General features: G+C 50.7%; 1 protein-coding gene and 1 long non-coding RNA gene across 5 annotated transcripts; one reads left to right on the plus strand and one right to left on the minus strand.

Annotated features, from left to right (window-relative positions):
- The first annotated feature begins 59 nt into the window (after positions 1 to 59).
- NDEL1 (nudE neurodevelopment protein 1 like 1) lies at positions 60 to 25,195 on the plus strand. 4 transcript variants are annotated; one of them, XM_084491808.1, is made up of 9 exons: positions 60 to 150; positions 6,422 to 6,520; positions 7,908 to 8,061; positions 9,329 to 9,477; positions 10,505 to 10,641; positions 12,501 to 12,674; positions 13,538 to 13,629; positions 15,965 to 16,116; positions 23,512 to 25,195. In XM_084491808.1, exons 2-9 carry the CDS (start codon positions 6,435 to 6,437, stop codon positions 23,597 to 23,599), a joined length of 1,032 nt encoding a protein of 343 aa, XP_084347934.1. In that variant the 5' UTR covers positions 60 to 150; positions 6,422 to 6,434; the 3' UTR covers positions 23,600 to 25,195. The 4 variants fall into 4 exon arrangements, with proteins under 4 accessions (XP_084347934.1, XP_084347935.1, XP_084347933.1 ...); XM_084491809.1 differs by lacking the exon at positions 23,512 to 25,195 and adding an exon at positions 20,452 to 20,789; XM_084491807.1 differs by lacking the exon at positions 23,512 to 25,195 and adding an exon at positions 17,910 to 18,041.
- On the minus strand, positions 11,653 to 20,939 carry LOC311420678. Its single transcript, XR_014684465.1, has 3 exons — positions 20,557 to 20,939; positions 18,298 to 18,704; positions 11,653 to 12,064 (listed from the first exon to the last, which is right to left on the minus strand). It is a non-coding gene; the product is annotated as an uncharacterized lncRNA (long non-coding RNA).
- Positions 25,196 to 26,287: the final 1,092 nt, after the last annotated feature.

Below are 26,287 nucleotides of genomic sequence, written 5' to 3' on the forward strand. Positions count from 1 at the left end.
GCCCCTCGCCCCGTAGCCCCGCCCACTCGCGCCGTAGCCCCGCCCCCGCCTCGCCCCGCCCCCCGCCGCGCGTAATAACGTGGCCCCGCCCCGCGGTGCCCGGATCAGGCGGTTCCGAGGCCGGGCGGCTGCGGCGGGCGATGCGCCCCGGTGAGCGGCGGGGCCGGGACAAGGGCCGGGACAAGGGCCGGGGGGCGACGGGGAGCGACGGGGAGCGGGGGGGGGGGGGGAGCTGCGGGGCGAGCTGCGGGGCTCGGCCGGGGGCTGCGGGGCTGAGTCCGGGGCCCTGGGGCGCCCGGCGCGGCCCCGCCGATTGGCTGCCAACTGACAACGGGGCACGTCCCGCCCCCCCGCGCGCGCGATTGGCCGGCGGCGCGGCTCCGCGGCCTGCTATTGGGCGCAGCGCGCGTCTGTCGGGACCGGCCGGGCTGCGCGGCCACCGCCCTGCGCGAGCCGCTGCCCCCCCCCCCCCCCCCCCCAGGCCCCCTGAGGGGACGGAACGGGGGGGGGGGGGGTCCCGAAGGGGCTGCCCCTGCCCTGCCCCTGCCCCCCGGGGCCTGCCGGGCTCGGCGCGGGTGGCGGCAGGCGGGGGGGGCGCAGTGGCACGGGCAGTGCCCGGGGCCCTCGGGGTGTCTCTGGCTGTGTTGGGTCCTGCCCCTTACCGAGGGTACAGAGGTGCGGGTGTGTGTCCGTGCGGGTTTAGCTTCCTCCCCGGCTCCCGGGGCTCGAACCCTCCTTTCCTCCTCGTGTGGAGCTGCGGCTGTGTGAGGTGACAGCCCCGCTGCCGGGGAGGGAGAACATGGGGCTGGTGGTGGGGCTGTGACCTTGGTGCCACGGGGAGAGCTGGCACTGGAGGCGGCTGGCACGAGGCTGCCAGAAAGCAGGGAGCGAAGCACTCCGTGTGCCTTCAGCCTCTTACGGGTATTTTGGAGAAGTGGGGGGAGTTGGACTAAAAAAGGAGAGCCGCACAGTGTTCAGATGTTTGTGTCCCCGTGAACGTAATCGAGATAAAATTGACGTGCGTTCAAGCAAAGTGCGTTTTCACCACTGCATTGTGCCCGCCCTGGGGCAGGACGAGCCGCTGCCAGCAGTGTGGTTTCCCCAGTAGGGCTGTACCCCCAGAGGGGCCTTCTGCGGGGACAGCCCGCTGAGCTTCACTGCCCCGATCACAGCACAGCTCGGCGATTTCTTTAAAACTTTCATCTCGTTGAGTGTTTGCTGAAGGGACCTGAGTCCCTCTGCTTATGGCCAGCCTGTGACCTGTGTCTGGGTGGCCTTTTTCAGAAAGGTTTTCCCTCCCTGGCACTGCCGGATTGTAAGGGATTTAAAAGGCAACAGAGGATTGCCTCACCTTAGGAGAAACCTGCGCCAAGTGCTCTTCCCTTCAAGCTTCCCAGTCACTCATTGTTTGACAGTGACCAAAAGCATCGTAGCCCTCTGGCCACTGCCTTTCCAGGGAATTTCATCATGGGGATGGCATTAATTGCTGAGATAATGGGGAGGCTCCAGGGACTTCTGCCGGCTTCTGTCACAGGCTCTTTGTGTTTGCCTTAAACTCTCGGGTGAGGCTGTTGCTTCTGGGCAGGAGATGCTTCGGTGGTGCTGCTGGGAGCAAGCAGAGGCAGGTTGTCTGACACTGCCAGGTGTGTGAAGGAAACAATGGTTTTAACAGGAAATTCTGATGCCTTTGGTAGTTGTAGCTGGATTTCTGAAAAGAGGCTTCCCATATTAGTGCCTTCCTTCTGTTTTCCCTGCTTGCATCGCAGGGCTGGCTAATGTGGCAACATTGGTTTGGTTTTGCTTTAGGGGGGTGGGGGGTGGATGTCCCTGCCTCCCCCAGCAGGTATCCTGTTTGCCAGGTGTGCAAGCCTTGGCCATGTGTGCAAAACAGGCTGGCTGTAGTACATCAATAAGGCTGATTCCACAGTGGCTGTCAGGATGAAAAGGCTTTACTGGACGGTGTCTGGCTGTTCCAGAGGCTTCTATCCTGAGCCTGGCTTGAGGATCCTGCGGGTAGGTTTGGTCCTCTCCTGCCTGCCGTGCTGCCCACCTTGGAAAGGCAGGACTGATGGTTACGGCCAGGGAGGGAGTGCTGTGCTGACGCTGTGCTCTCTGACTTCTTTTTTCCTCCCGAAAGCTCATCTGCTGCTGTTGTAAGAGGCAAGGAGGCATTTGTTGTGGTTCACCAGAGAACATTCAGTTCAAAAATAGTACTGCAGGAAAAGACAGAGGTTTGCTTTCCGAAGCAGAGATGGAAGCAGGCAGCCTTCCAACACGCGTATGAAAATGCCTCCAGCTCCTATTTCAGGATGAGAAAAACAAGCCCAAATTGATTGGAGAAACCTAATCCACGGCTTTTGTTTGTTTGCTTGTTTTCTATATTCTTATAAGTGAAAGACAACACAAGTTTGTGTTTTCTTTTTTTTTTCTGGAGTGCTCAGGTGCCCAGCCGTGCTTTAAGTCCAAAATTGGGTTTGAGATAAAATAAACAAATCCAGAGTTTTGCCAGCTCGGGGGTTACCTCTTGGTTCCTGGGATTTGACAACCAGAAATGGCAGAAACAAGTTTTCTTCTGTTTTTCTGAGATGATGGGAAGAGGTGGAAGACCTGGGTTTGCCTGCTGGGCCCCAGCGACGCTTCCTGGCAGAGCCCTTCCCGGCACCAAGGGGCAGGCACCCGGCCCCTCCAGGGCTCTGACAGCCTAGGGAGCTGGAGGCCGGATGTGACCTTGGCAGGATTTCTGCCAGGTCCTATTTTAGGTGGGTATTTGCTCAGTTCCAAAGGTCACTTGGTGGTTGTGCCACATTTGGTGGTGGGTCAGGAAGTGAAGCGTGGATGTGGGACGCCTTTTACCGCAGCTTGGTGTGTTCGGTGACGTTGCTGTGCCTCCCCTCTCCTCGGTGAGTGCTCTCTGGAAGTGCTGGGTGATCACAGCTGCGTCTGAGCACGGCTCTGAGTCACTTTGGATGTGCTTCTGTAGCTTGTGATGAGCTGAGGGTCGGAGCAGCAGCTTCTGAGCTGTGGGAAGGGGCAGAGAGGAGTCCAAGCACTGCGCTGGGTGTGGAGCCTTGTGTTGTGCTCTGACATCTGATCCAAGCCCGAGCTGCAGCCTCCAGTCACATGGGGAGCCCGGGCAGCTTTTTTTAAGGTGCTGTGTTTGTGTTTTAATGGCTCAGCTGAGAGGTGGCTCCTTGAAGATTTCAGTTTGGCCTTGAATGCAAGGTCCATTAATGTCCTTGAGGAAAGTACTGTCTAGCTGGTAGTTCAGTTTGTTCTGGCACATGTGGGGCTCAGAAAATACTGAGCATCCCACTTGGCAGGATGCTTCTGGAGGTGAGGAAACCACGTTTGTCCCATCTTAAAAAAGAAAAAGATGCAGTTAGAGAAGTCCTTAACCTACAAGCTGCAGTTTTGTTTTGTTTTTGTTTTTTTTTTGTGTGTGTGTGTGTGTGTACAATCACAGCATCGAAAAGTTGTTCCATTTTAAGAGGAGAGTTACTCGGTCCCAGTGACTGCGTACTGGGGGCTTGAAAGCAGCCACGGTGCTTTGAACACAGCTCTTGTTTTAGTGCTGCTCGGACCTGGAGCTATGCCCGCGTGCCCGAGCTTTCCCAGGGCGCTGCATGAATGCTGAGCTGTTGTAATGAATGCCGAGTGGGCATCACCAGAAGCCTGCTCTCATTTTCCCTGGAAGACGCTGCTGCATTGTCTTGTCCATGTCCTGAAAGCCTCAGTGTTCTTTGTCAAAGGCTCGATTCTGGCAGCGCCACGTCTGCACGGAGCCCGGGAATGGGAAGGGCTCGGCGTGCTGCGGCTCAGCCCCTCGCACAAAGCCCCGAGCCGGGCAGCTGGCGCCGTGCAGCAGCAAAGCCGTCCTTGTCCAGCCCCTGGCACGCCGTGGGTGATGCCGTCCCACGCGTCCGTGCCTCAGGCTGGGCGCTCGTGCCCTGGTGGTGCTGGGGGGCTGCTTTCTGCACCGTGAAGCTGCCTGCCCCTCCTGATGCTCAGTGCAGTGTTCTGGCCCCAAGCTGCCGTGTTTGTGTAGTGTGTGTGCTCTTAGCTTGCTCTTGGCCTCGTGCACGTGAGAGAAAGCAAGAGCTACAGCATCGTGCATGCAAACCAGGCTGTGGGTGCTAGAGCTTAGCATGTTGGCATCTGAGGGAGGTGTTTCTGCAGGGCAGGAGGCAGGTGAAAAATCAGGGCTGACAGCTGGGCACGAGGAAGGACCCTGAGCAGGGGTGGGTGCGAGCTGCCACCGCCTAAAAAATGTGTCAGGGGCCGCAGACAGGCCTGGGAAGGTCGGCGCCGTCCCTCTCTGAGACCTCAGTGGTGAAGGACGAGGGGTGCTGCCGGCTTTGGGGTACCGCAGGGCGAGTCTCCTCCCTTTGGTGTCTCCAGGGAAGTGGTGCTTGGATGAGGGGTGGAAACCCCCATGTTCTGCCCTCCCCACCCTCGCAGCAGGAAGCAGTCCTGGGCCCAGGCGCGCCTTGTGGCGCCTGCTTCTAGGAAATGATGCAAGGCGCTTCCTCATGCTAGCTTTCTTCTCAACGCATCCTGAATTTTGCTGACGTGGGGCTTCCTGGTGGGTTACGTCTTCAGAAGGGCTCCTCCGGAGCACTGGGAGCTGACCCCGTTCAGCGCTACACCTCAGGTGTTGTTTTGGGGAAAACGTGCTTCTTGCTGCTCTGTGCTCTCAGCTGGCCCTCTTGGAGAGACTGAGGGGAAGGTCCGGAGACTTGTACTGAAGTGGTTCCAGTGTGATCCGTGTGGGACTGGTGTTACGGACAGCACACAGTGGTAACCAAGGCAAACTGCTCATCGCTTTCTCTTCCCCCAAATCAGCGTAGCAGCCCAGGAGCTGCCTGACGTGTGCCTGAGCCACAGCAACGTCTGCTCGCCTTGCTGCAGCCGGCTGTGAAACCCTGGCGGCTCGGGAGGTGATTCACGGGCTCCGCATCCACCGTAAACAGGCACTTTGCACGGGGCGCCGTTTGTTCCTGGGTTACCATTAAACTGCCTTGCCAACAGGTGCAGCAGCTGAAGCACGTACGCCAAAGACATGTTTGTCTGGAGGGACAGCAGGACTGGACAGACATGTGCCGGGAGGGCTGGCGGTGCCTCACGTGTGCTGTGCTCAGTTCAGGGCATTGTAGGAGAGGAAACACGGTCAGGTGTCAGCGGCGTGGGGGCCTGGCTGATGATGGCCAGCTCGGACCTGACAGCAGCGTGGGGTGCAGGAAGCACAGGGAGGCAGTCGGGGTGCTTCTGAGGTGCCGAGCACCCGCAGGGTGAGTTTGGTCCCGTGCCCTGGGTGGTGGCAGCTGCGGTCCCGGCTGAAGAGCGGCTGTGCCGCGCTTTGTGAGCTAAGGACCAGGCTGGGGAATGAGCCTGGCTGCCCTCTGATGAAAGCGCTGGGGCATTCTGTCCCACTTCTGTGTGGCTGAAATGTGGGTCACGGCGATGCAGGACGTGTCAGTGTGACACGGCTGGGCCTGGAGGGACAGCAGTGGCTATTGATGGCTGTCAGAGGGAAGGCTGGGACTCACGGGTCAGCTGTTACTGGCTAATCTGCCAGCGTGAGCTTGGAGCAAGCGCTGTCTGAAGCCTCTGCCATAGCAAAGAGGTTGGTTTCAGCTTATTCCTTTATTTTCTGGGAATTCATAACCGAGCTGGAGTCTTGGGTGTTGGAGAGGGGGGAGAGAAATGACTGCCTTGCGTGGGAGCTCGGAGAGAGCTCCCAAATGTCTGCGTGACACCCCGGGGGCAGCTCCTGCACTGCAGAGCGCGGCTGCCACCCACCCGGAGACATCCCTGGCAGGAGCTGCTGGCCTTGGGGGGCATGGGGCTTGGGGAGAGCTGTTTTAGGGTGGCTGGGGAGGGCACAGAGAGTCTCAGGGTGGCTGCTGGCACCTGCCTCATTGGTACGGAAGCAGAAATGAGCTTGGGCTCAACCTGGGAAGAGTAAATCGAGTTTTAATGCCCACAGCACAGCTCCTTGGCTGTTGACCTCAGAGCGTTTGGGCTTGCTTGTTTCGTGTCTCTGCTGCCATAACAGGAAGGGCAGCAGGCAGAACCTCTTAGAACATTTTCCAAATGGAAGTGGAAACTGTGATAGCTGTAAACTTCAATGTCCTTACCAGTGGTGGTCCTAAATGAGCACGTGGCATTAGCTAATGCTTCAGTGACAGCTACAGCACGCAGCCGACAATTTTGGTCTCATTTCAGGCTGCTGCACAAGCCTTTCCCGAAGCCGGATGATATTTCATTACTTGCGGCAGGTCTCTGCTGAGTGATGATCATTAACATCCTGCTGGCCAGTGCCAAGCCTGGATGCTGTTGCCAGGCCATGCCATGAAGCCCAGCAGCAGTTTCGGGGCCTGTCTGCCTATCCTGAGCACATTCTTGTGTTTGTGCCCTGCAGGGACCTACTGATCATGGACAGTGAAGAAATCCCAACTTTTTCAAGTCCAAAGGAGGAAACCGCGTATTGGAAAGAGCTTTCCTTGAAGTACAAACAAAGGTACTGTTGTAGGTTTGCAGATAGTTCTTGATGATCAGAATGTGGCTTAATCTGTTTCTCTGCAAGATTTTACCAAAATGAGTATTAGGTGTCTGTTTAAAAAAGAGCTCTTTATTTCCAGCTTTAAATCCAGCTTTTACGTTCCCATCCTTGTGGAAGCGCAGTGTTCCTTAGTGCTACCATGCCAGGAATTCAAGGCTATGTTTTGGGCATGTTTGAGCAAGAGAAGAGCCCCTTTTGCTATCATGTGCATATTTGTATAATTAAAGTGCTGCTTTGAGTAGTAACTTGACATTTTATTGCAAGTAGCTGCCTTTGGGCTTGATGATATCATTACTGGTCCCTTGGGCTTCTTGCAGTTTAGTTACTGGTATAAAAAGTGACTGTTTTGGTGGCTGCTGCCATTTATTGAAATGCACTGTACTTCATCGTCCAGCCTGTGTTTGTGCCACTGTGTGTTTTAAGGGGGCACGAGGCTTTTTGGTTACAAAAAATGACTGTAGGCTCCCAGCTTTTGTTCTCTTTGGAAGGCTTTTCTTGCACTCAGTGTTACCTGTGTGCAATAGAAGTGAAACCTCTCTCAAGCCCAAAGAGCCCAACGTGCAAGTTGCTTTTTTGTTTGGCTGTTTTTTTTTTTTTTCCTGGGGATGGGGATGGGAGTGGGAATCTGAAGGGCAGGCCCCTTCACATGTGGGGTTTCCTGGGCTGTTCTTGGGTGTCAGAAAAGTCTCCCTTTAATGCCAATGGGTATGTAGTTTCCTAAAGTTTGTTAGTTTTCTCTGCAGCTTGCTAGGAGCTGAGCTATGACGTTTGGTAAAGATGAAAAATTAATAAGTGAAGTATGCGGAGTGGCTGCTTTTAGCAATTTAATACCTTGCAGTGGTACAAGGTTAGTAAGTGCTGGCTTCCTTCCAAAGTGCTTAAGTAACCCTAAGATTCAAAGCTTAATGCTTTTCAGCAACATTAAATTTCCAGGTAGTGCAGAAATACAGTAACTCATTCTGTTAGTGTCTGACCAGATCAGGTTACAAACTCACTTTATTTGGTGACTCTGTCAAGTCTGCTAGACTGAAAGCTAGGGGAGTTCAAAGTATTCATCAGGTTCTGTGATTCCTGGAAATAGCCTTGATAAGGTTGTATTTGCACATGTATTTAATGTAGCTGTTTGAGGGTTTTTTTGATGTTAGGGAGTGAATTTCCTTTTATAGCTAAACTTAATGTGATTTCTCTATTCCCTGTTTTTCATTTTCCCCTGCAGAGGTCTGTGGATGACGCTTAAGTACTTTAAAACTCGTGTTTTTTCAGCTGATTGTTTTTAACGAGCCATGGACTTTGTCTTAACTTGAGAGGTGCTGCATTTTCGATTGACAAAACTGTCTCCTTACAGCTTCCAGGAAGCTCGAGAAGAGCTGGCTGAATTTCAGGAGGGAAGCAGAGAATTAGAAGCTGAGTTGGAGGCACAGCTAGTGCAAGCCGAGCAGAGGAATAGGGATTTGCAAGCAGATAACCAAAGACTGAAATATGAAGTGGAAACATTAAAGGTAGGTCTTGTCTGTAATGGCATTGCCTCTCCTACAGATATGTCTTGGATATTATTTTAGGTTGTCTGTTCTGTTCTTGGCCACTGAATATCCAAATGAAGTAAAGGAGTCATCTGTTTAAGATCCCGTCTTGAGGATCTCCAGTATGTGCTCCAAATAAGGCAGCAACCTACCAGAGAAATTTCTGGAGGAATTTTTCTTGTTCACATCATTAAACTCTTGTCATTGAGTTTGTGCTCGTTTATTTGAATTCTCTAGGCTTTGCCAAGTGGTAGCTTTATTATTTACCCAGGCAACATCAGCATAGCAACAGGGTGGACAACACAAGTATGTTTTGTCAGGCCATTGCGTTGTCATCTTTCTTTGCAATTTTTTATTTTTTTTTCCAGAACGTCTCCTTGGTTTTATGAGACCTTAAAGAAAGCTGAAGATGGGTGATTTGTGCACATCTTTGAGAGATTTATTCCTAATTCTTAACAGCCATATCTGTGAAGACAGGAACTGCATAAGGATGTGTGTGTTCAGATGGTGCATTTTAATTAACCCCTCTGTGTTAACAAATTCTTTCAGGGTCTTGAAAAGTATATTTTCTGGTAACCTCAGATTAGTTTATTGAAGGCAAAGGTTGGAAAACTTACCTAATGGAAATAGGGTTTTGGGGATTACTTGTTCACATATCCAGTCCTGGTTATGTCTGTAAGGCCAGTATGTGTTTTTTAAGGTCAGTAGTTCTTCCATAAGACCCTGTCTGTACCCTCTGGAGCTGGTGAGAGTGTGTTTGAGACTTGATTCTTCCAGTATCTCAAAGATAAGCTTGTGGACCTGGAGGTTTTGTAACAGATTTCAGTGGCTCTCATTTGTAATGGAGACATCAGATGCGTTCTGGTAACAGTGTGGCTATTGTCAGGGGAGAGAGGCACTGAAGGGGAGGCTGTGCAGTTAGATTTCTGTTTTTCTAGATGTTTGAGGCATCAGAGCAGCTGTCAGTGCAGGCTGTTAGGAACAGATGCAGGGATGCATCTCTGAACAGCCAGCTGGGTTGTGATGAGAAGTCAATGCACAATGTGGTGTTTGTCATTTTATCCTGTGTCCAGTATTGATGTTCAGAGTATGTTCCTTCTGCCTTTACGCTTTTTGTTGTGTGTTACCAGTAATCCCAGATCAGCAGACTGCAGCTAGTATTTCACTTTGTTTGCCCAGTTTTACCGCTGATAATTTGGAGAATGTATGCTACTGATGTTTATCTCACTACTTCTCTTTCTTTCAGGAGAAACTGGAGCACCAGTATGCACAAAGCTACAAGCAAGTGTCGTTGTTAGAGGATGACCTGAGCCAGACAAGGGCCATTAAAGATCAGCTACATAAGTATGTGAGGGAGTTGGAACAGGCCAACGATGACTTGGAACGTGCAAAGAGGTGAAGGCTGCAGTCCTCTGATTTCCTTAAAGTATTCACTAGATCTTTTCCTTGTTATTCAGATTCATCACTTTATTTCTCTAAAGAGGAAAAAAAAAAGCACATGGTTTAAAAAAATGCTTGATTCTTTGTACAGTGCAACTTTACTCCTGGAGTTTACCTCCGTCAGCTGGTAGTGTTATATTACATCAAGAAAAGCTAGTGGGAAAGCCTAAAATGCTTCATGCTCATGTAAGAACTGAGCAGTACAAGAAGGCTCAGAGCAAGCTAGGCCAGTGCACTGGTTTTGATACTACCAGCTGGGTGACTTGTATTTGTGATCCTTGTAGCTCAAAGCCCCTTTGAAGTAAGAAGCTAGTGCTTTACATAGTCCCTTTTAAATTGAACAGGCCAAAGGAGTCTCCTGTTCCTTGCATAACAGCTTAATGACTGTGGGGAACAAATGTGGCCTGTGTAAGTGCACAAAATGAACAGGCTGCTGTTAGAAACGCCCAGTTTTGGAGTCGATCATGCTTCCGTTTTGCTGAATGGGAATTTTGCCATTGATTCAGTAGGACCAGGAATGAGCCTCCGGCTATCTGGCAAAAAGATCTAAGAGCTGAGGCCCTGTTTCCACAAGGCTCTTAACCTCATGACTAACTTTTGACACATATGAGTTGTCCCACTGAAATCATGGAACGAATATCCCAGTGCCCTGCTTTCTGGGCTGTTGCCTGTTTTTCCTGAGGTGACTCACTGATAAAATATATGGCTTTGCGGAATGGCTTGGGAAGAATGGAGCAAGGTGCGCTAGACTGGCTCTTTTCCAGCTCTTTGGTACATCTCAGAGAGCCAGATGCTATCGTGTTCTTTTCATCTCAATCCCTGGCTTCTCTGGAGTTTTAGTCCTTTCAGAGAAGCATTTCCATAGCTTTCAGATGACTAACTTGAATGTAGACCCTGCTAACATTTTTCCTCTATTATGTTTTTGAATACACTTTTATGTTAGTTGAGCCAAAGAACCTAATATTCTGGATTTTGTTTCTAGGGCAACAATAGTTTCATTGGAGGACTTTGAACAAAGGCTGAACCAGGCCATTGAGAGAAATGCGTTTTTAGAAAGTGAACTGGATGACAAGGAATCTTTGCTAGTTTCTGTACAGCGATTAAAGGATGAAGCGAGAGGTATGGCTTTCTTGATTACTTCTGTGTCTTGGGACATTGTTGGCTTGCTAACAGAGACGTGTAGCATCCAAAGCTTGTGTTTATAGAAAGGCTCATGTAATGACACTCAAACTGGTATTGTAATGTAAGCATTGGGATTTGCTTACTAACAGTATTTTCTCTATTCTTTGTATGTTCACTGTAGCTAAGAGCAAAAAAATAAAATCTTCATGTAGGGCTGAATTAATATCAGATTCATTCAGAATTTTTAACCAATGTGACCAGAAAAAAAACTGTTTCGCAGATCTAACAGAGTTGAGTACTGTGTTCCAAAAGATCCCACTGTCTGTGGTTTTGTGCCTTGTATAGGAACGGAAAATACAGGAGATGACAGGAAAATGCATGACTAATGGCAAACAACTATCTTTAAAAATTCTGTCTACTGTGTACTTTCTAAATCTGTTGGAAATCACCTGGCATATTAAAGATATTCCAGTAAAGACTGTGGTTAGACCTGTAGGATCAGAGATGTTAAGATAGTCTTCTGGGTTATAATCAAGCTGGGAATTCCCTGGTGTGTTTCACATAGAGGACATGGGGGAAACTTTATTTGTATTCTATTTTTTTAATGGTTGGGGAACACGACTTCTCTAATGGGACAATCTGCTCAAAAGCCTTCCATTGCAGTAGTTTAGTGTTTTCAATGTTCATTCCAAAGTGAAGCTCTCTAAAACAATTCCTCAATGAAAACAACAATCTGACTGTAAGGCCATACACTTGACAGTAGGCTGGGATTTCTGTGTTGGTGTTCTTCGTGAGCCTCTTTGGAGCAAGTTTGTGCCTCACAAATTGAAAGCCACTATTGAAAACAGTTTTATTTATAATAAATGTGAAAAGGGAGATTAAGAATTTTCTGAAGATATGTATGTATTGCAGTCTAGGGTTAGGGCAATAATACTGGAGAAGACAGCAAAACCTAGGGGATTATTTTCTAGAACACTGGGGGAATCATCACATGAGACATCCTCTGTCTTGGATGAGTTCTTTGCAAATTTTTAGCGTTTGTTGGAATAGAAAAGTTGCATGTTATTCCCATGTAAGCAAGCAGGAATGCTAGGCACTAAAAGAACAGATATGGTATCAAAGTCAAATATAACATTTCTGATTGAACAGCCACAAATACTCTTCTAGGAATCCAAATCGGATTTCATTTCAGTTGTGCTGTTTTCCTCAAAATCTTTCCTAAAAATTCAGGATAACTTAAAAGCCATATTGTACAACAGACTTGATCCTTGTGGGTCAGTTCCAGCTCAGAGTATTCTGTGATTCTCTTTCGTTTGGACTACTGGCTTCTTCAGCCTGCTCTTTCATTTGCTGAGGAGTCAAGAAACACTGGATACAGCCCTTTGACTGTCTCTGGCTGGTGTGCAGTCCTGTGAATTAACTGGAGAAATAACACAAGAAACACAAAACTAGGTCATTAATCTGTTTTCCCAGCTTCTATTTGAGCAGAAGCTGAATGCAGTTCAGCAGGCATTTGTAACCAGCTAAGTATTTCGAAGCACACTTTCCATGGAACCAAACTACAAGTGGGGAAGAATGCTGAGGTCAAGTCACCTGCTGTGCCCTCTGGGGCCGTGCAGCTCTCTGGGCTGGGGGATCTCTGCTGCCTCCTTACATCCAGCTGTAATGGGAGGTGCTGGTATTGAGCTGTCTGATTTGAGATGGGGGTCTTTGCTGGAGAAATCCAGCAACAGTGAATTGGTGTTTGGTTGTTACAAAGTATTCCCTCTTCCCCTCTCAAAAAACGATTAGCATGTTAGAGAAATCTGTTGCTAATATAATGTGTGGTTTTTGTATTTTCCTTCTTCCAACTTCAGACTTGCGGCAAGAGCTTGCGGTACGGGAAAGGCAACAAGAAGTCACCCGAAAGTCTGCACCTAGTTCTCCGACTCTAGACTGTGAAAAGATGGATTCAGCTGTCCAGGCGTCTCTCTCCTTGCCAGCTACACCTGTTGGAAAAGGATCAGAAAATAGTTTTCCTTCCCCAAAAGGTAGAGTTCCTAGAAGCTGTGCCTAGTTGTTTGAGATTATGCTCTGCTTGTCAAAAATAGTTTCAGACCAGGTCCTTGTTAGTAAACTTTAAGTAAACATGCGGATCATGTGGTATATGATCCACATGTTTAAGTAAACATGGTACATGTGGATCCAACAGGCATTACATAAATGTAATTTAAAAATTGCATTTTTAAATCATGGGCCAGCATCAGGCCTGCTTACTGAGTGTCATGAGCAAATGCTATGGAAAAGAAAGATTCAGAAGCTGAGCTACTGCTTTGGGGTGGTAGGGACTGTACTCTGCAGTAGGTGCCTGCAGTAGAGCACGTTTGGGGTTGCAGGGCAGTGCAGTGACTGATATTTCAGCTTAAGTGCAGGGTAGCAGTGGTGGGTAAATCGTGGGTAGTAATTGTGATAGTCTAGACTGCCTTTGTTACCACAGTTGCGTTCAGGGGTGCTGTTTTCTCTGTGAGGCAGTAGGATGTTAGTCCAGTCCTCTTCCCATCTGGAAGGCTCTGGACAATCACAAGGATTATGACATTTATTTTCTAAATTAGAGTAGATTCCAAGGGAAGCTCTGGTTGGATTAGATAGATTGCAGGCAGAAGCCTTGCAGATGCAGAGTGCATGAACTCTGCATGTAGGTCTAATGGAAAAGGAGGCAGTGAACAGGAATTAAGCTTTTATTCTTTCCATGGCTAGTGGTTATGCAGCCTGTGTTACCATGGAGTAACTGTATGAAGAGCCTGCAGTAGGATTTTGGATTTACCCTTTTATACTGAAGTTATTTTAAAAATTGAACTGTGGAGGAGGAGCAAGGCACATAGCAACTCACATAATCAAACATGTTTGTTTGCAGCTATTCCAAACGGATTTGGTACCAGCCCTCTTACTCCTTCAGCTAGAATATCTGCACTCAACATTGTGGGAGATCTCTTACGGAAAGTGGGGGTGAGTGCTCTGTACTGAAGTATCTCTAGCTCTGTGCTGATATCACTGAGCTCTCATCCTTGTAAGCAAATTAAAGATGGCTGTGGCCCATGTTGAGTTCATGCTGTAGTTTCCAATGTCTCTCTTCCAAATCATCCACATTTAGTGTTTAGTATGTAATAATATATATATTTTTAAGTATCTTGATTGGTAGAGCAGGTTTGCTGAAGTTCTGATGCCAGATTTATTGATGAAATTTTTACTTGGAGTAAAAAGAACCTTCAATGTTTTGGTACATTGGGCTAGACATCATCAGGCACTTGTGCATATTTCAAATGGGTCCTGCAGCTTTCTCTGTAATGAGACCAGGGCTCAGAACTGAACCTCAGACTTGGGGTGTCCACTGCATAGTTGTTTTATGTCACAGCAGGTGAGCTGAAATCAGACTGTCACTGTTTCTTCTTGTGCCTGAGGAGATCTGCAAGTGTTGCTGAAAAATGAAATAAATTTTAGAAAAGAGCCCTTTGGGTAAGAAAGGGAAAAAATAAATCAGGAGAAAGCCAAATGTTCCCCCTATGTAGTTAAACGGGAAGTGAAATGTGTGAGCCTTTAAAGGGATTACAACTCTAAGCAGGGAAGAAGTGGTTTAAACATCTGTTACGGTGTTGCTTAGGATGCCAGGCTTTCCAGTTGAATGAAGACGTGACTTTTGAGTTATGAGAAGCTTGTTTGAAGTGCCACAGTGGTTAGTGTTTCGAGTGGAAACACGGGTAGCCTCGGTGCCTAGCCTTCAGGGCTGGCTTTCCTCTCTCCCTTCTGGTTAATGAGGAAAACAGAAATAGCTGCAGTCAAGATAGTTCTAGCAAAGTTTGAGCTAAAAATGACATCTTTGCTTACATTTGGAGCCAGTGAGCTCAAAGTTGGTTTGAAAGGGCAACAGGACGACTCAGAGTTATGGAGTGGCATGTTTAAAATGGGATCATTGTGAGTAAGAGTCTGCAGGGGATTTAGGGAGCTTAATCACAATCCTGTGTGATTACTCTGCAAGGACAGGAAATGCCAAATAAGCATGCTTCTTTCCCAGCCTACTCTTAAACACACGCTCTGCTAGTGATGCAGAATTCCAGCTCATGCATTTGTTTAGTAATAATTATAGGATGTTCAGGATTTCTTTGGGCTGGCTACACGCAGGATACCTTCTCCCATGCCTCAGACTCCCTTTCTCTCCAAGAAGTTCCCTTCAGCTTTCTTGTTTGCTTGTGAGACAGCAAATTACTTGATGCAGATCACACTGGATATTTCCAGTAGAAAGATGCTTTGAGACCAAGAGATAGATAGGTATCTTTATATATAGTCACTAAGGAAGATTAAAGGGGTTTCTAGAAGAAGATGTTAGTATTCCCTTTCTCTTAGTACGTCAGTAAGTTATTAATGGAGTACTTTACTGAATGGAATCTGACACAGCCCCATATACTATGGAGTTGAAATTTTGTCTCCATGTGCCTGCGAGTGTGGGAATTCATACACGTGCAGGGTGGAAATAGCAAATAATTGCAAGGTTTTTCTGCTGAACCAGACAGTCTTACCAAGTTAAACCTCGGTTTGTGATAAATGACAGAAAGGGCAGGTGATGTACTGAAGTGGAGGAGAGAATCAGGATTTGGGTCTCCTTCCTGCCAGGAGTCAGTGGATGAGGCAGGTCTGTTAAGGTCTGTTACCTTGCATAGGGGGAAAAAGATCTTTCCAGGGTAGCTTGGAAGTAGTAGAGATGAGGTAGAAACCCTGAGGATGGGCTTAGCTGCCTTTGTTTCTGCTGCTGTCTTATGCTGTGTCAGTAGCACCTCTTCTGCCGAAGATTATCAGGGAGGATTAAGAAACTAGCCATGTTTTTCAGACAATGATTAAGAAAGAAATGCCAGAAGACATTGTCCTGGGAAAAATTCCAATTTTCCAAATGTACGGTCACTCCCAAAACTTGATGATTCTGCTTTTGGTTCTCTGAGTCCTCTGGTTAGTTTACGCCAGCCTCACTCAAGTTCTTAAAGCAAGAGGTTTCAGTAACTTCTGCCAAGTTACCTTTTTACATTTGGTACCTAAATGGGAGTTGATATGTTATAAAATCCTAGCCCTGATGGAAGCAAAATGTGCCTGGCAGTCAGCATCAGCATCTCATTGTGTGGGTTTCAATTATGGACAGATGACAGAAAATGACAGCTTTGTTCCCATTTAGTTCAGTTTTTGCCAAAGATGGTTACGTTGGGGTGATCACACAGATCATGATGATCTGTGGTCATGTCAAAGCCTGAACTTGAGCAGCAAAACATTTTTCTTAATCCTACTTTTTCTCCTTTCACAGGCCTTAGAATCCAAATTAGCTGCTTGCAGAAATTTTGCAAAGGACCAGGCATCACGGAAATCCTATATTTCAGGGAATGTTAACAGCAGCATGATAAACAGCAATGGTGCAAAGTACCCTCATCCAGGACATACTTCCTTCTTCGACAAAGGGTAAGTCAGGGTTTATTTTTACACTAAAGGAGGGGGGAGTGTGTTTCAGGATGCTGTGTGAAGCAGGAGGGTTTTTTGGGCTTGTTTTTAGCCCACCGCAGCTTTCATCCAATAAGACAAATAATTTGTGGAGCCAAATTCTCAAGGGGACAGAGAAGCAAGGATAATGTAGACTTAGGTAAGGTAAAGAGAAAAGCAAATGTGTGACCTCTCAGCTGGTAGGGTGTCAGCACCAGTTCTGCCCCTCTGCTGCCTCATCTCTCAGCTGGTGGGGACACCACGGCCTTCAGAAGGATCTCAAGGAAATAGTGGTGGAGTTGCCATAGCTACTGGTGCGTGGGGAGTACCTTAACCACAACTCTGGAGATTCCCTCGGTACGAACAGCTTAGTGTGGGCAGCACAGGCTCGCTTGGAGGGTGGGGCCCTCTTTTTACTTCCCCCTCTACTAGTGGAAAAGAAAATGTCACTGATTGTGTAATTCTGGCTGATGGAAGGGGCAGCTGTACTCCTCCCGGCTGTGTTGCGCATCAGCCGGGGGGCCAGAAACTGCTTTCACAGGAAAAACCACTCTCACGTGACTTCCCTTCGTATGGGGAAGTGGTTCAGCAGGAGGACGTTCCCCGTCCCTGTGGTTGGGTGAGCAGCACTGCAGGGCAGGACGTGCAGCCGAGCGCTCCTCCGGTGCTACTCGGTGATACTGAAACCTGTGCTGGGTGTCACCGGGCTAAACACCCTGCATGCTCCCTCCGTGGTGCTAGTCTTCCTTGTTAAACCCTAAGCCAGTTCAATTTTAATGCTGATTTTCAGCACACCCTCAATCTAGAATTTATTTTAGAGCATTAAATGAGCTGTTAGCAACCTAAAGAGTGCCATATAGACAACAGTCAAGCTGGGCTTCTGCAATTCTTCTCCTGTGAGCTGAATCATGTTGCTATGTGGGTAGCAGGGCAAGCTGCTGCTTAGAAACTGGCATACAGAGTTCTTAGAGCAACTGTTTTTTGTTGCTTTTGGAAAGGAAGTGTTCAGATACTTAACAAGGTCGTTGTCATTTGCAAATTGGACAGACGTCAGGGTTGTCTGCATACTGGGAGGCTGACCGGGGTCCACGCATCCCCCACAGCAGTGCTCACACTTTCAATGCAGGCTTCATTTCGTGTGCAAGCTGTCAGGATAGTGCTAGGGGGAGATTAGAGCTGTTCTTAACAGGCAGCATGGCTATATTGAGTTGTGGTGTGACAAATAAGCTGATTGCTGCTTGGGGTGGGGGTCACTTTTAATTATCCAGATTGTCATCACAGTTGTTACCTGGGCTGGCTGCCTGCAGCTCAGAGCAGGCTGGAGCTGAAAAAGGCTTAGGAAGGCAGCCTATTGGTAGAGCACTTCTACAGCACACTCGGAGGATGTTAGCAGGCTAGAAAAGTGCATGGAAATGACTGTGCACACCTGCAAGTTGTGAGACCCTTGCTGGGCTCTATCCTCTCTCTCTCTTCCTCTCGTATGTGCTGCTGGGGTCAGGGGCTTGCCCCTTCCCCTCGCTTTGTCTTCCTGCCTCTCTCGTGGTCTGGGGGTGATGCGGTGTCTGTGCTGCACGCACACTGCACCGTTCCCGTGTAAAGCCTGAATAATTCTGTCTGCACCAGTACCTGGACAGAGCCCTCACTGCGGTGAGCTCGGCCCCACCGTGCCTGCCTGCTGGTGGTGCCTGGTCCCCTGCACGTCACAGCGGCTGGGCACGAGGGGCTGAGCTGAGGAGTGCCCTTTCTTCTCCCCTCTTCTCCTCCTTTCTCTCCAGCCCCTGTACTCTCCTCCCTGCCCCAAATTGTCGCTGGAGCCTGAATCAGCCACGTGTGCTCGTAGACCCGGTCCAATCTGCAGCTGCTGCCTTATGAACAGCCAGTTGCTGGGTGGTGGGATTGTGACAGAGGTAATTCAGTCACGTCATTACACTTCCATTTACTTTCCCATTTTGTTGGTTAAGATGTTCGATGAACCTCCATCTCTCCTCAAACACCTGCTCTCTGCTTGCTGAGTAGAGCTGAGCAGGAAGCTCAACGTGCAGGAGATGGTGTGGTGGGAGCAAGGATAGGAGCAGTTACTTCAGCGTCACTTTGGGGGATGTTTGGAGAATAGCTGGGCTTGCAAGTGAGCTTTGCTGGAGAACTGGAGGAGGCAGGACTTACCTACTGCTTTTCTTCTTTTTCCGTGCTCTACCAAGTGTAGCATAAGATCAGTTTCCTCCAGAGTCGTTCCTTTAGGAACATGATCTTTCTGCACAGGCACCAGGACCCAGCAGAACAGCACCTGAGAACATTCTCCAATAGATGCTTGCTTCTTGTAATTGTAATCGTTGTGATTGTTCTTAATTGTTACGAACTTTGATCCAGTTGGGGAATAAAATGGTTCTGACCTTGATGGGTTCTGCAGAGGCCTGGCACTAGAACAGCTGAGCTGGGACAGCAGCGAGCCAAGACCGGGTGTTTGTTCCTTGGGGCACGAACTGCTTGTTGGCCTCTACCCTGCTCCTCCGGCACGTCAGAGTCATTGCAGTTGGTGTTTATTCTTAGCCCAGTAGATTCACAGAAATACCCTATTAAAAAAAAAAAAAAGCAAGCTAAAGTTTAAATGCGAAAAGTGCTTCTGCTTGATGTCCCCAGCCCTGATTGTAATACATCAGAAAGGAACTGGGTCTTCTTGCTGTTCCCTAGTCTTCCTTTCAAAAGAAAAAAAATCCCAGGAAAAGAGGAAACCTTCTTAAATGTGGGTACACCAGGTGCAGCTGAGTAAATCCACATCCCGTAAGGTGCTCCAAGCTTTTATTTGGGTCATGCACTTCAGCACTGGAGCGTGGTGGGGGTGCTGGTGGTCACTGAAGAGGGATCCCCCCCTGCCTGTGCAGAGCAGCGTCCTTACGCAGGGGTCACAGCAGAGAGCAGGCGAGGGTTGGTTCAGCACCCCTGCTTTTCCCCGCTGCTTGCATCCAGGGTTATGCCCAAGAATGTCTGTAGTGTGTGCATAAACTGTTTCAATTTTTCTCCACTAGGCGTGAAAAGGTCATATTCCCCACCTTGGTCATGGGTAAATGAATTCATTTACATGATAAGCTGCATGCGTTTTAACTCTGGTGCTTGGAGGTGCAGCGTTGGTGGTTGTGCTAACTGCATGACGTAGTTCTAGCGTTATGAACTAATAGGCAATGAGCAAAGCCTGAGGCTGTAATCTCTGTTTCTCCTTACTTTAGATAAACTTCTCTGGTGCTGTGACCAGTTGCAACTATAAGACTGAGTGCTGCTTGCTTTCTTGGTTTAATATTTCTTCAATACTTGCATGCTTCTGACTGAACCAGACACATCAGAGATATGGGACAAAGCATTGCTGCTAACTTAGTGAATTTTGAAATACTGGTGAAATCTTCATTTTGAAACTTTGTGAATTTTGCCCTTTGGTCATGTTCTTCCTTCAGCACTGCATTGGACATTGGCTGGCTGCTGCTCAGCTGCCGTAGCTGTGGTCATGGCAAAGCAGGCAGGCACCAAGGTGCTGCACAGGGCTCTGCGGAGCAGGGGGAGGGCAGGAGCAGGGCTGTGAGCCCCCTGCCCTGCTGGCAGTGGGAGCAGGACCCCAGGGCACTGGTGTAAAGCTAAAGCACTGCTCTGCCTGGGAACCTCCTCCTCGTGCTCCTTGATAAGCTGGGCTCCAAGTGTGCTTTGACCACATCGGTGTATTCCCTGGGCTGGGTTGTTCAGCTGTGAGACAATCTGCTGGTGAGGTTCTGTGTGATACTTACGGGTTGATGGACTTCCAGAGACATTGTGCTAAATACAAAATACATCTCGAAATACAGATCAGTGAGTAAAAGTCTGTCTTGAGTAATCACAGGACAGAGAGCAGGTGGAAGCACCAGAGCCTGACCTGAGGGGCCCTGAGCAGGAGCACCGGGCAGGCACTGCAGGGTGTTGGGTCGGGTCTGAGCGACTGGGGAAAGTGCTGGCAGCAGGAAGCGAGCGACCTGGCTGGGATTTATCACCCAGGGCAGGTCCCTGGGCTGCCTGGCAGCACCAGCTCTGTGTGCGGTCACTCCATGTGTGTGTCAGCCTGGATGGAGCGGCGAGCATGGAGCGATGTGCGTGTTCCTCCCGGCTCTGGGTGTGTCATGGTGGAGGATTTTGTCCCAGAGACTGAGTACAAGACCTCCCTTCCCAAGTTGTTCTCGTTGGTCAGTAGTCATCCACCACACTACAGTTTTCTTTAAGAGTTGCTCTGCTTAACTTATTTTCCTTTGTTTCTAACTGCAGTAATGCTAACTTATTTCTTTTGTGCATTTTTGTTAACAACAGAAGTCCATGGCTGGTAAAACATCTATAAACTGAGCCATAATGCCAGCTTTCAGCATCCCCTCATTTGCTGATACTGTTCAGAGCCTTTTTCTGTGCCCCACTTACTGAACTGGCTTCCTGCGATTCAAAGCTGCTGCTTGATCTTTGTTTCTGCACCGAGGGCAAGTCTGGGCGAGCAGTACACAAGGAACAGTGCGGGTTCACTGGGAGCTCATCCTGGGAGAAGCTGCTGCCGCGAACGAGCGCTCTGCTCTGTCTTGATATTCTTTTAATTAGCAAATCATGGGGAAACCTCACAAAGCTTCTAAACAAGGTTTTAATCTTCTCCATCTTCATCAGAGAGCCTGCTTGTCTCCCTTGTGCATCGTAGTGCTGTGAGCACTCCCCATCTTGGACAGTGCTGGCACCTCTTCACGTGACCGATGTCCTCATGCTCACCACTTCTCATCGCACTGCTGCCAGCAAATCCACATCACACCTGCCTGAAACAGCAAAACAGCTTTTCTGTAAAGATAGGTTATAGGGTGTTGGTCCCACTTTGGAGAGTGAGGTCAGGACACAGAAGGGAGTCCCTGGCCTCTCCCCAGTGCATCAGGCAGCAGGGCGCTCCGCGAGGGCAGGAGCTGCAGGCAGTGCCTGGGCAGGCTGGGGGTGCCCACAGGCCTCTGCCCCAGCATGGGGGATGCTGCACAGCACTGGGGCTGCAGCATTCATCCCCTTGCTGCCCCCGGCTCTGAGATGGGGATCGGGGATCGTTCTCCCTTTTGTCTGAGGCTTCAGGATATTATTTGTAATGCCGGTGATTTAGGTTGGGTCCCTTCACAGCTGTGTGGTGTCTGTGCAGAGTGCCCGATGGCTTCGTGGCTTCTGGCCTTGTCTGTGTACCTCTGGGAGACTGAAAAGGGCCCACGCTGCCAAATGAGCCTCAGAGCAGGAGCTGGGGAGGGCTAGACGTGCCCAGAGTCCTTCAGAGGTGAAGCTGCCTGCACGGACAGGTCTGTTGGGTGGGGGTGGCTGCAGCAGAGTCTTCCCCACAGGGTGAAACCCTGTTTGGGAGCAGCCAGTGCCCCAAAAGTAGCAATACCAGAAGTGGATGCTGCTTGGCTTGGCCGGTCTCTGGTGTAGTGCCATGCACAAATGCCAGGTGTTGGGATTTAATTCAAACGCATCCCTCAGGCAGTGCGGGGCAGCAAGTGCAGCTGGGGCCCCGTGGGGATGCAGCCCCCGCTGTGTGCGCTGCCCTCGGCTTCATGCCGTGGTGCAGCTGATGGCTGCCTTGTGAGGACACGGCCATCACTTCTGTCCCACCTCATCCTGGGCAGGGCACACAGCACATGGAGCAAGGGCACAGCAGGACAGCGTCTGTGTGTCACGAGAAGGGCTCTGGGTTTTGCCCAGGGAACCATGACGAACCTGCAGAGCTTTGGTTTAACGTGACTCGCCAGACATGACCCCTCCATGCTGCTGCTATTCAACATCAGTTTTCTGTTCAAAAGGAAGCAAACTACCACATTTTAATCCTATTTGTTTTTTGTTTCTCCCCTGTCTAGTTGGCAGAGCAGCTTTCTAGCTGATAAGTAATTTGCAGAGTCATGTCGGGAGGAGGTTGGCTTCCTGCCCCTTCACTCAAATCAGTTAGCAAAATGCGTCTGCCCCTAAGCCTCCTCCAGTGTTTTGCTGCAGGCGCTCCTGGAGGCATTTGTCTCTGAAATGTATCAAAGTAATGCTCAAAATTTCAAGCTTAGTGGGGAGGAGATGGAAAAGGTGTTTTCTCCCTGCTTTAGCACTGGTGTGGGAAGCAGCACAGCCCCTGCAGCACAGCCCCAGGTTATCTTGGGAATCTGACCTTGCTTGCGAGAGTGCAGTTGAGCTCTTCATCCTTCAACCCTTCCAGAAGGGTTCTGTAATTGTCCAACACAACAGCAGCTGCTTCTGGGTTTGTTGGCAGGGTCTGTACAGCCCAGACCTGGGAGGTGTAGGGTCAGCGGTGAGTGTGAGCAGCACGGGACCAGTGCTGTGTGGAACCCACAGCCGTCTGTCCTGGGGCCAGTCGTGAGCCTGTCCCAGCCCCGAGGCCCTGCTCATGTGAACTGCTGGCAGGTCACCAGGCTGTGCTCCTCTGAGCACTGCCCTGGGTGCAGCCCGAGGCCTCAGAGCAGGTAGCTCCCAGGTCAGCTGCTTCTGCCTCCTCCCAGAGCCCTCCAGCTTCCTTTTGTTCCCACTTGGGGCTGGCAGCACACAAGGGGTGAGGGGCTCGCTCCAGGGCAGCCAGGGGTGGGCGAGCTGTCCTGGCAGAGGGAGGGAAAGAACTGAACTGCTCCTTGGCCGTGAGGCTGTGGTGATGGTGGAGCTCCAGGTGCTGTGAGTTGAGCCTAATTAGAGAAGATGTCAGTGTCAGCCACGTAGGGAGTGAGAAGCTGTTGTAGCCAGGTGCTCCTCTCCCAGCCCGCAGGGAGCAGGCTCTGCGTGCTTTAGGCTCTGCGTGCTTTACCTCCCACAGCAGCTCTGGGAGGGGGGAGCCCTGGGCTCCTGGGGATTTGGGGGTTTGCAGGGGAGCCCCGGCTGCCCCCCAGCCTCTGCTGTGCTGCAGCATCTGCAGCTGGCCCTCGCAGAGCCCTTCTCCCCTGTGTGGCTGCTCTGTAGCTGCGTGTGGACACCCGTATGTGTGTGTATCTACACGTACCTCCTTCCCTGTCTGCTTTACAAGAGCCTGCGTAGAGCCATCTGTGATGGACGCGGGGGCTTGGCTGGAGCTGGCCCTGCAGCTGCCCCTGACCGTGCCCCTCTGTGCCTGGCAGTGGCTGCAGCTGGCAGCCCCCCGGGGAAGGGGAGCTGTGGGGGGACCAGGCCCGCAGTGCAGGCGTACCCCTGAGGCTGGGGCCCCCCGGCTCCCCCTGCAGCCCCTGCCCTGTCCCTGTTGTGTCTCGGGGAGGGGGCTGTGAGGGGGCTGAGGAGGAAGGCGGTGGGTCTGTCTTCCAGTTCCTGGTGGTGGGTGGGGTGAACGGGACTAGCTCCTGGGGTTGCTTGTCACTCACCTGCCTGTCTCTTGTTTCTTCTCAGGGCAGTAAACGGCTTTGATCAAGGTTCCCCTGGACTGGGAGCCTCCAGACCTTCATCAGCACCTGGCATGCTCCCCCTGAGCGTATGAGTCAGCGCGAGGTTGTGTTTGGACTTGCGGATGCTTTTCTCAGCCCACCAAGAGAAGAACTGCTTCAGTTTCCTCCCCATTCCCGCCCTGCTGGAACACGACCTGCCCTGTGGTGTGCAGCAGTCCCTGCCTGGCTGCTGCTGGAGGAAGCCCTGTGCTCACAGCCCCTCGCATCTTGTTAATAGTTAACTTCCTCCTGTTGCTGTAGTGGACATGTTCTGACTTGGCCCCACGCCGTGTCGCACAAGCTGAGCCACGTAGTGCTCTGTTTCAGGGGCTGCAAAACCTCGGCCAGGTGCTCCTTGACCTGCCACTTTATCTCTTCTCTAAGTTAGGTTTGGCGTGACAGAAACACTTGCTGCTTTTCTTAAAGGCCACCCATCTCGCTGCCTGCCCCCTTCACGATCCTGCCAGTTACCCACGCAGCTGCTCTCCTCCCCAGCAGGCTCCAACCTCTCAAAGGAGATGTGGGGTAAGGTGAGGGAGGTGGCAAGACATCTGCATCTGGGGATCAGGTCTGGGTCTGTAACTGAGTTACTGTAGCTTAATAAACTGTGGCTGTGCAGGGTGCAGCTGCTGTGTGTCTGCCTCCAGCCAAGCCCCAGTGTGGGCAGGGGAGGAGGAGCGCAGCCCCAGCCCTGCCTGTGCAGCCCCAGCAGTGGGGGGCTGGGGCTGGGGCTGGGGCTGGGGCTGGGGCTGGGCAAGGAGAGGGGTGGCAGCAGCCCTGTGGCCACCTGGCCCAGGCCCAGCCCTGAGCCCCATCGGGCAGCGGGGCAGCACCGAGGGGCTGCTGCCAGGAGCTGGGGTCTGTGGGGTGCCTGCGCCCCAACGCCCCCAGCCCTGGGAAGCCGCCCCCTGCATCAAGCCTTCCCTGCCTCCACACAGAGACACTCAGCTCCTTAGGAAGCCGCTAAGCCCATGGGCTGCCCTGCCCATGACATGCCCCCTCCCAGGACCCCATAACCATCGAAACCATGTTCAGATCTGTGTAATATATGACTGGATTTTACAGTGTCACTTGCAGGCTTCTGTGACAGTTTTGGGCGACTGTGTACCTTGTGGGTCTTTCAAGCAATGTATTTGTGCGAGTTCTCTGTCTATGTGCCTCAGAGTTGGTGGATTTCAAAAATGAACCAGCAAGCCCAGCTGGGGTTTGATCAGTAGGTTAAAAAGATCTTCCCAGTTTGGTCCATCACATTCCGTTGGCTCTGCAGCTCTAAGTTTGTTTATTTACAAGCGCTGAGAAAAAAACACATTGCCCCCAGCGAAAGGGCGGTGGGAACATCACTCGTTGCTGTTAGGGCTTGTATGATCCTTTCCTGTGCATCCTCTGCTGCATTTGACTGTTTACATTTGTTTTATTGTACATAGGTTTGTAAACATAATATCTTTGCCTAAGATCTTTGTACATAACTTGGGCTTTGTAGCTTTATTTATTCAAAATCTATATGGCATGTTTCAATAGGACAGTGTACCATACCACCGAGGTGACACGGATAGTGATGCAGTTTAAAAACAGCAACGTGACAAAGCTGAGCAAGTAATCTTCCAGAAATAAAGTTCTTTTAATGTGGAATCTGTGGATTTTGCAGAAAAGGTGGCCGTGGCTGTATTTTGTCATGTAGCTGTGCCTGGGGACATGGCTGAGGCCTCCAGGTGCAGCCTCCAGCGTTTGGCTCCGTGCACCCCCTCCAGGGCTGTGCCAGCGCTGCCTCCAGCAGCACCCCATGGGCACAGCTGCTCTCACAGGCCTGGGCACGGCTTCAGCCCCGGTGCTCCTGGGACAGCCCCTGAGAGCCCCCAGGCCCTCCTGCTGCTGCCCAGGCCAGCCCCACACATGCCCCAGGGGCACTGCTCTTGCTCCCGGCTGGTACCAGCAGCCCCAGTCCCTGCCCTGTGCCCCATGAGTGGAGGTAGGGAGAGGCACCCGCCCCCTTGAGGCGCAGGGACAGACCCAGACACCTTTGTCGCAGGCAGTCACCCCCCCAGCCATCCCTTAGAAAGCCCCAAAAACTACTCGCACGTGGATCCTGAGTGCTCTGCACACTGCAGGGAGGCAGCTGTGACATGTGGACGATGGAAGGGACAAAGGCACAACCCTGCAGTGCTGAGAAGACTGCGGAGGGTGGCAAAGCCCTTCCCTGCCAGCAGGACGAGCAGCAGCAGGTACAGCCCTGGTGGAGGCACAGGAGGGGTCCTGAGGCCAGAGCCCCTCATGCCTGGAACCACCAGAGAGGGGTTGGGCCCCAGATGTGGGCCCACATTCCCAAATGCCCCCAACTCCCCTTCATGGAACAGGCCCAGCCCCTGCCCTGGTTTCTGCACCTCCAGCAGACCCAGCCCACAGCCTCCCCCCAGCCCGAACCAGGTTGCAGAGATCAGCCCTGCCTGGAGCCTGCTGCCTCCGGCCACCAGACCAGGGCTGAGGGAGGGTAAAAGGCACCACACCGCTTCCACAAACAGAAACTTCATCTGTCAAGGAAATAGTAAAGAGAGCAGACGTTGTTCAAAATCACAATGGGGCTCAGAGGAAGGCGTTGTGCCTGTGCCATGGTGTAGAAAATGAGCAGGTGGGGTCAGAACTCCTCTGCTCCAGCTCTGCACTGCCATTTAAGGTTCAAGGGCAAAGGCTCAGGCCTGACTGGTAACTTACACTGTATTTGAGGGAAAAAAAAAAAAAAACAAAGC

The sequence above is a fragment of the Aythya ferina genome (genome assembly GCF_964211825.1).
Source record: "Aythya ferina genome assembly, chromosome: 18".
Classification (NCBI taxonomy): domain Eukaryota; kingdom Metazoa; phylum Chordata; class Aves; order Anseriformes; family Anatidae; genus Aythya; species Aythya ferina.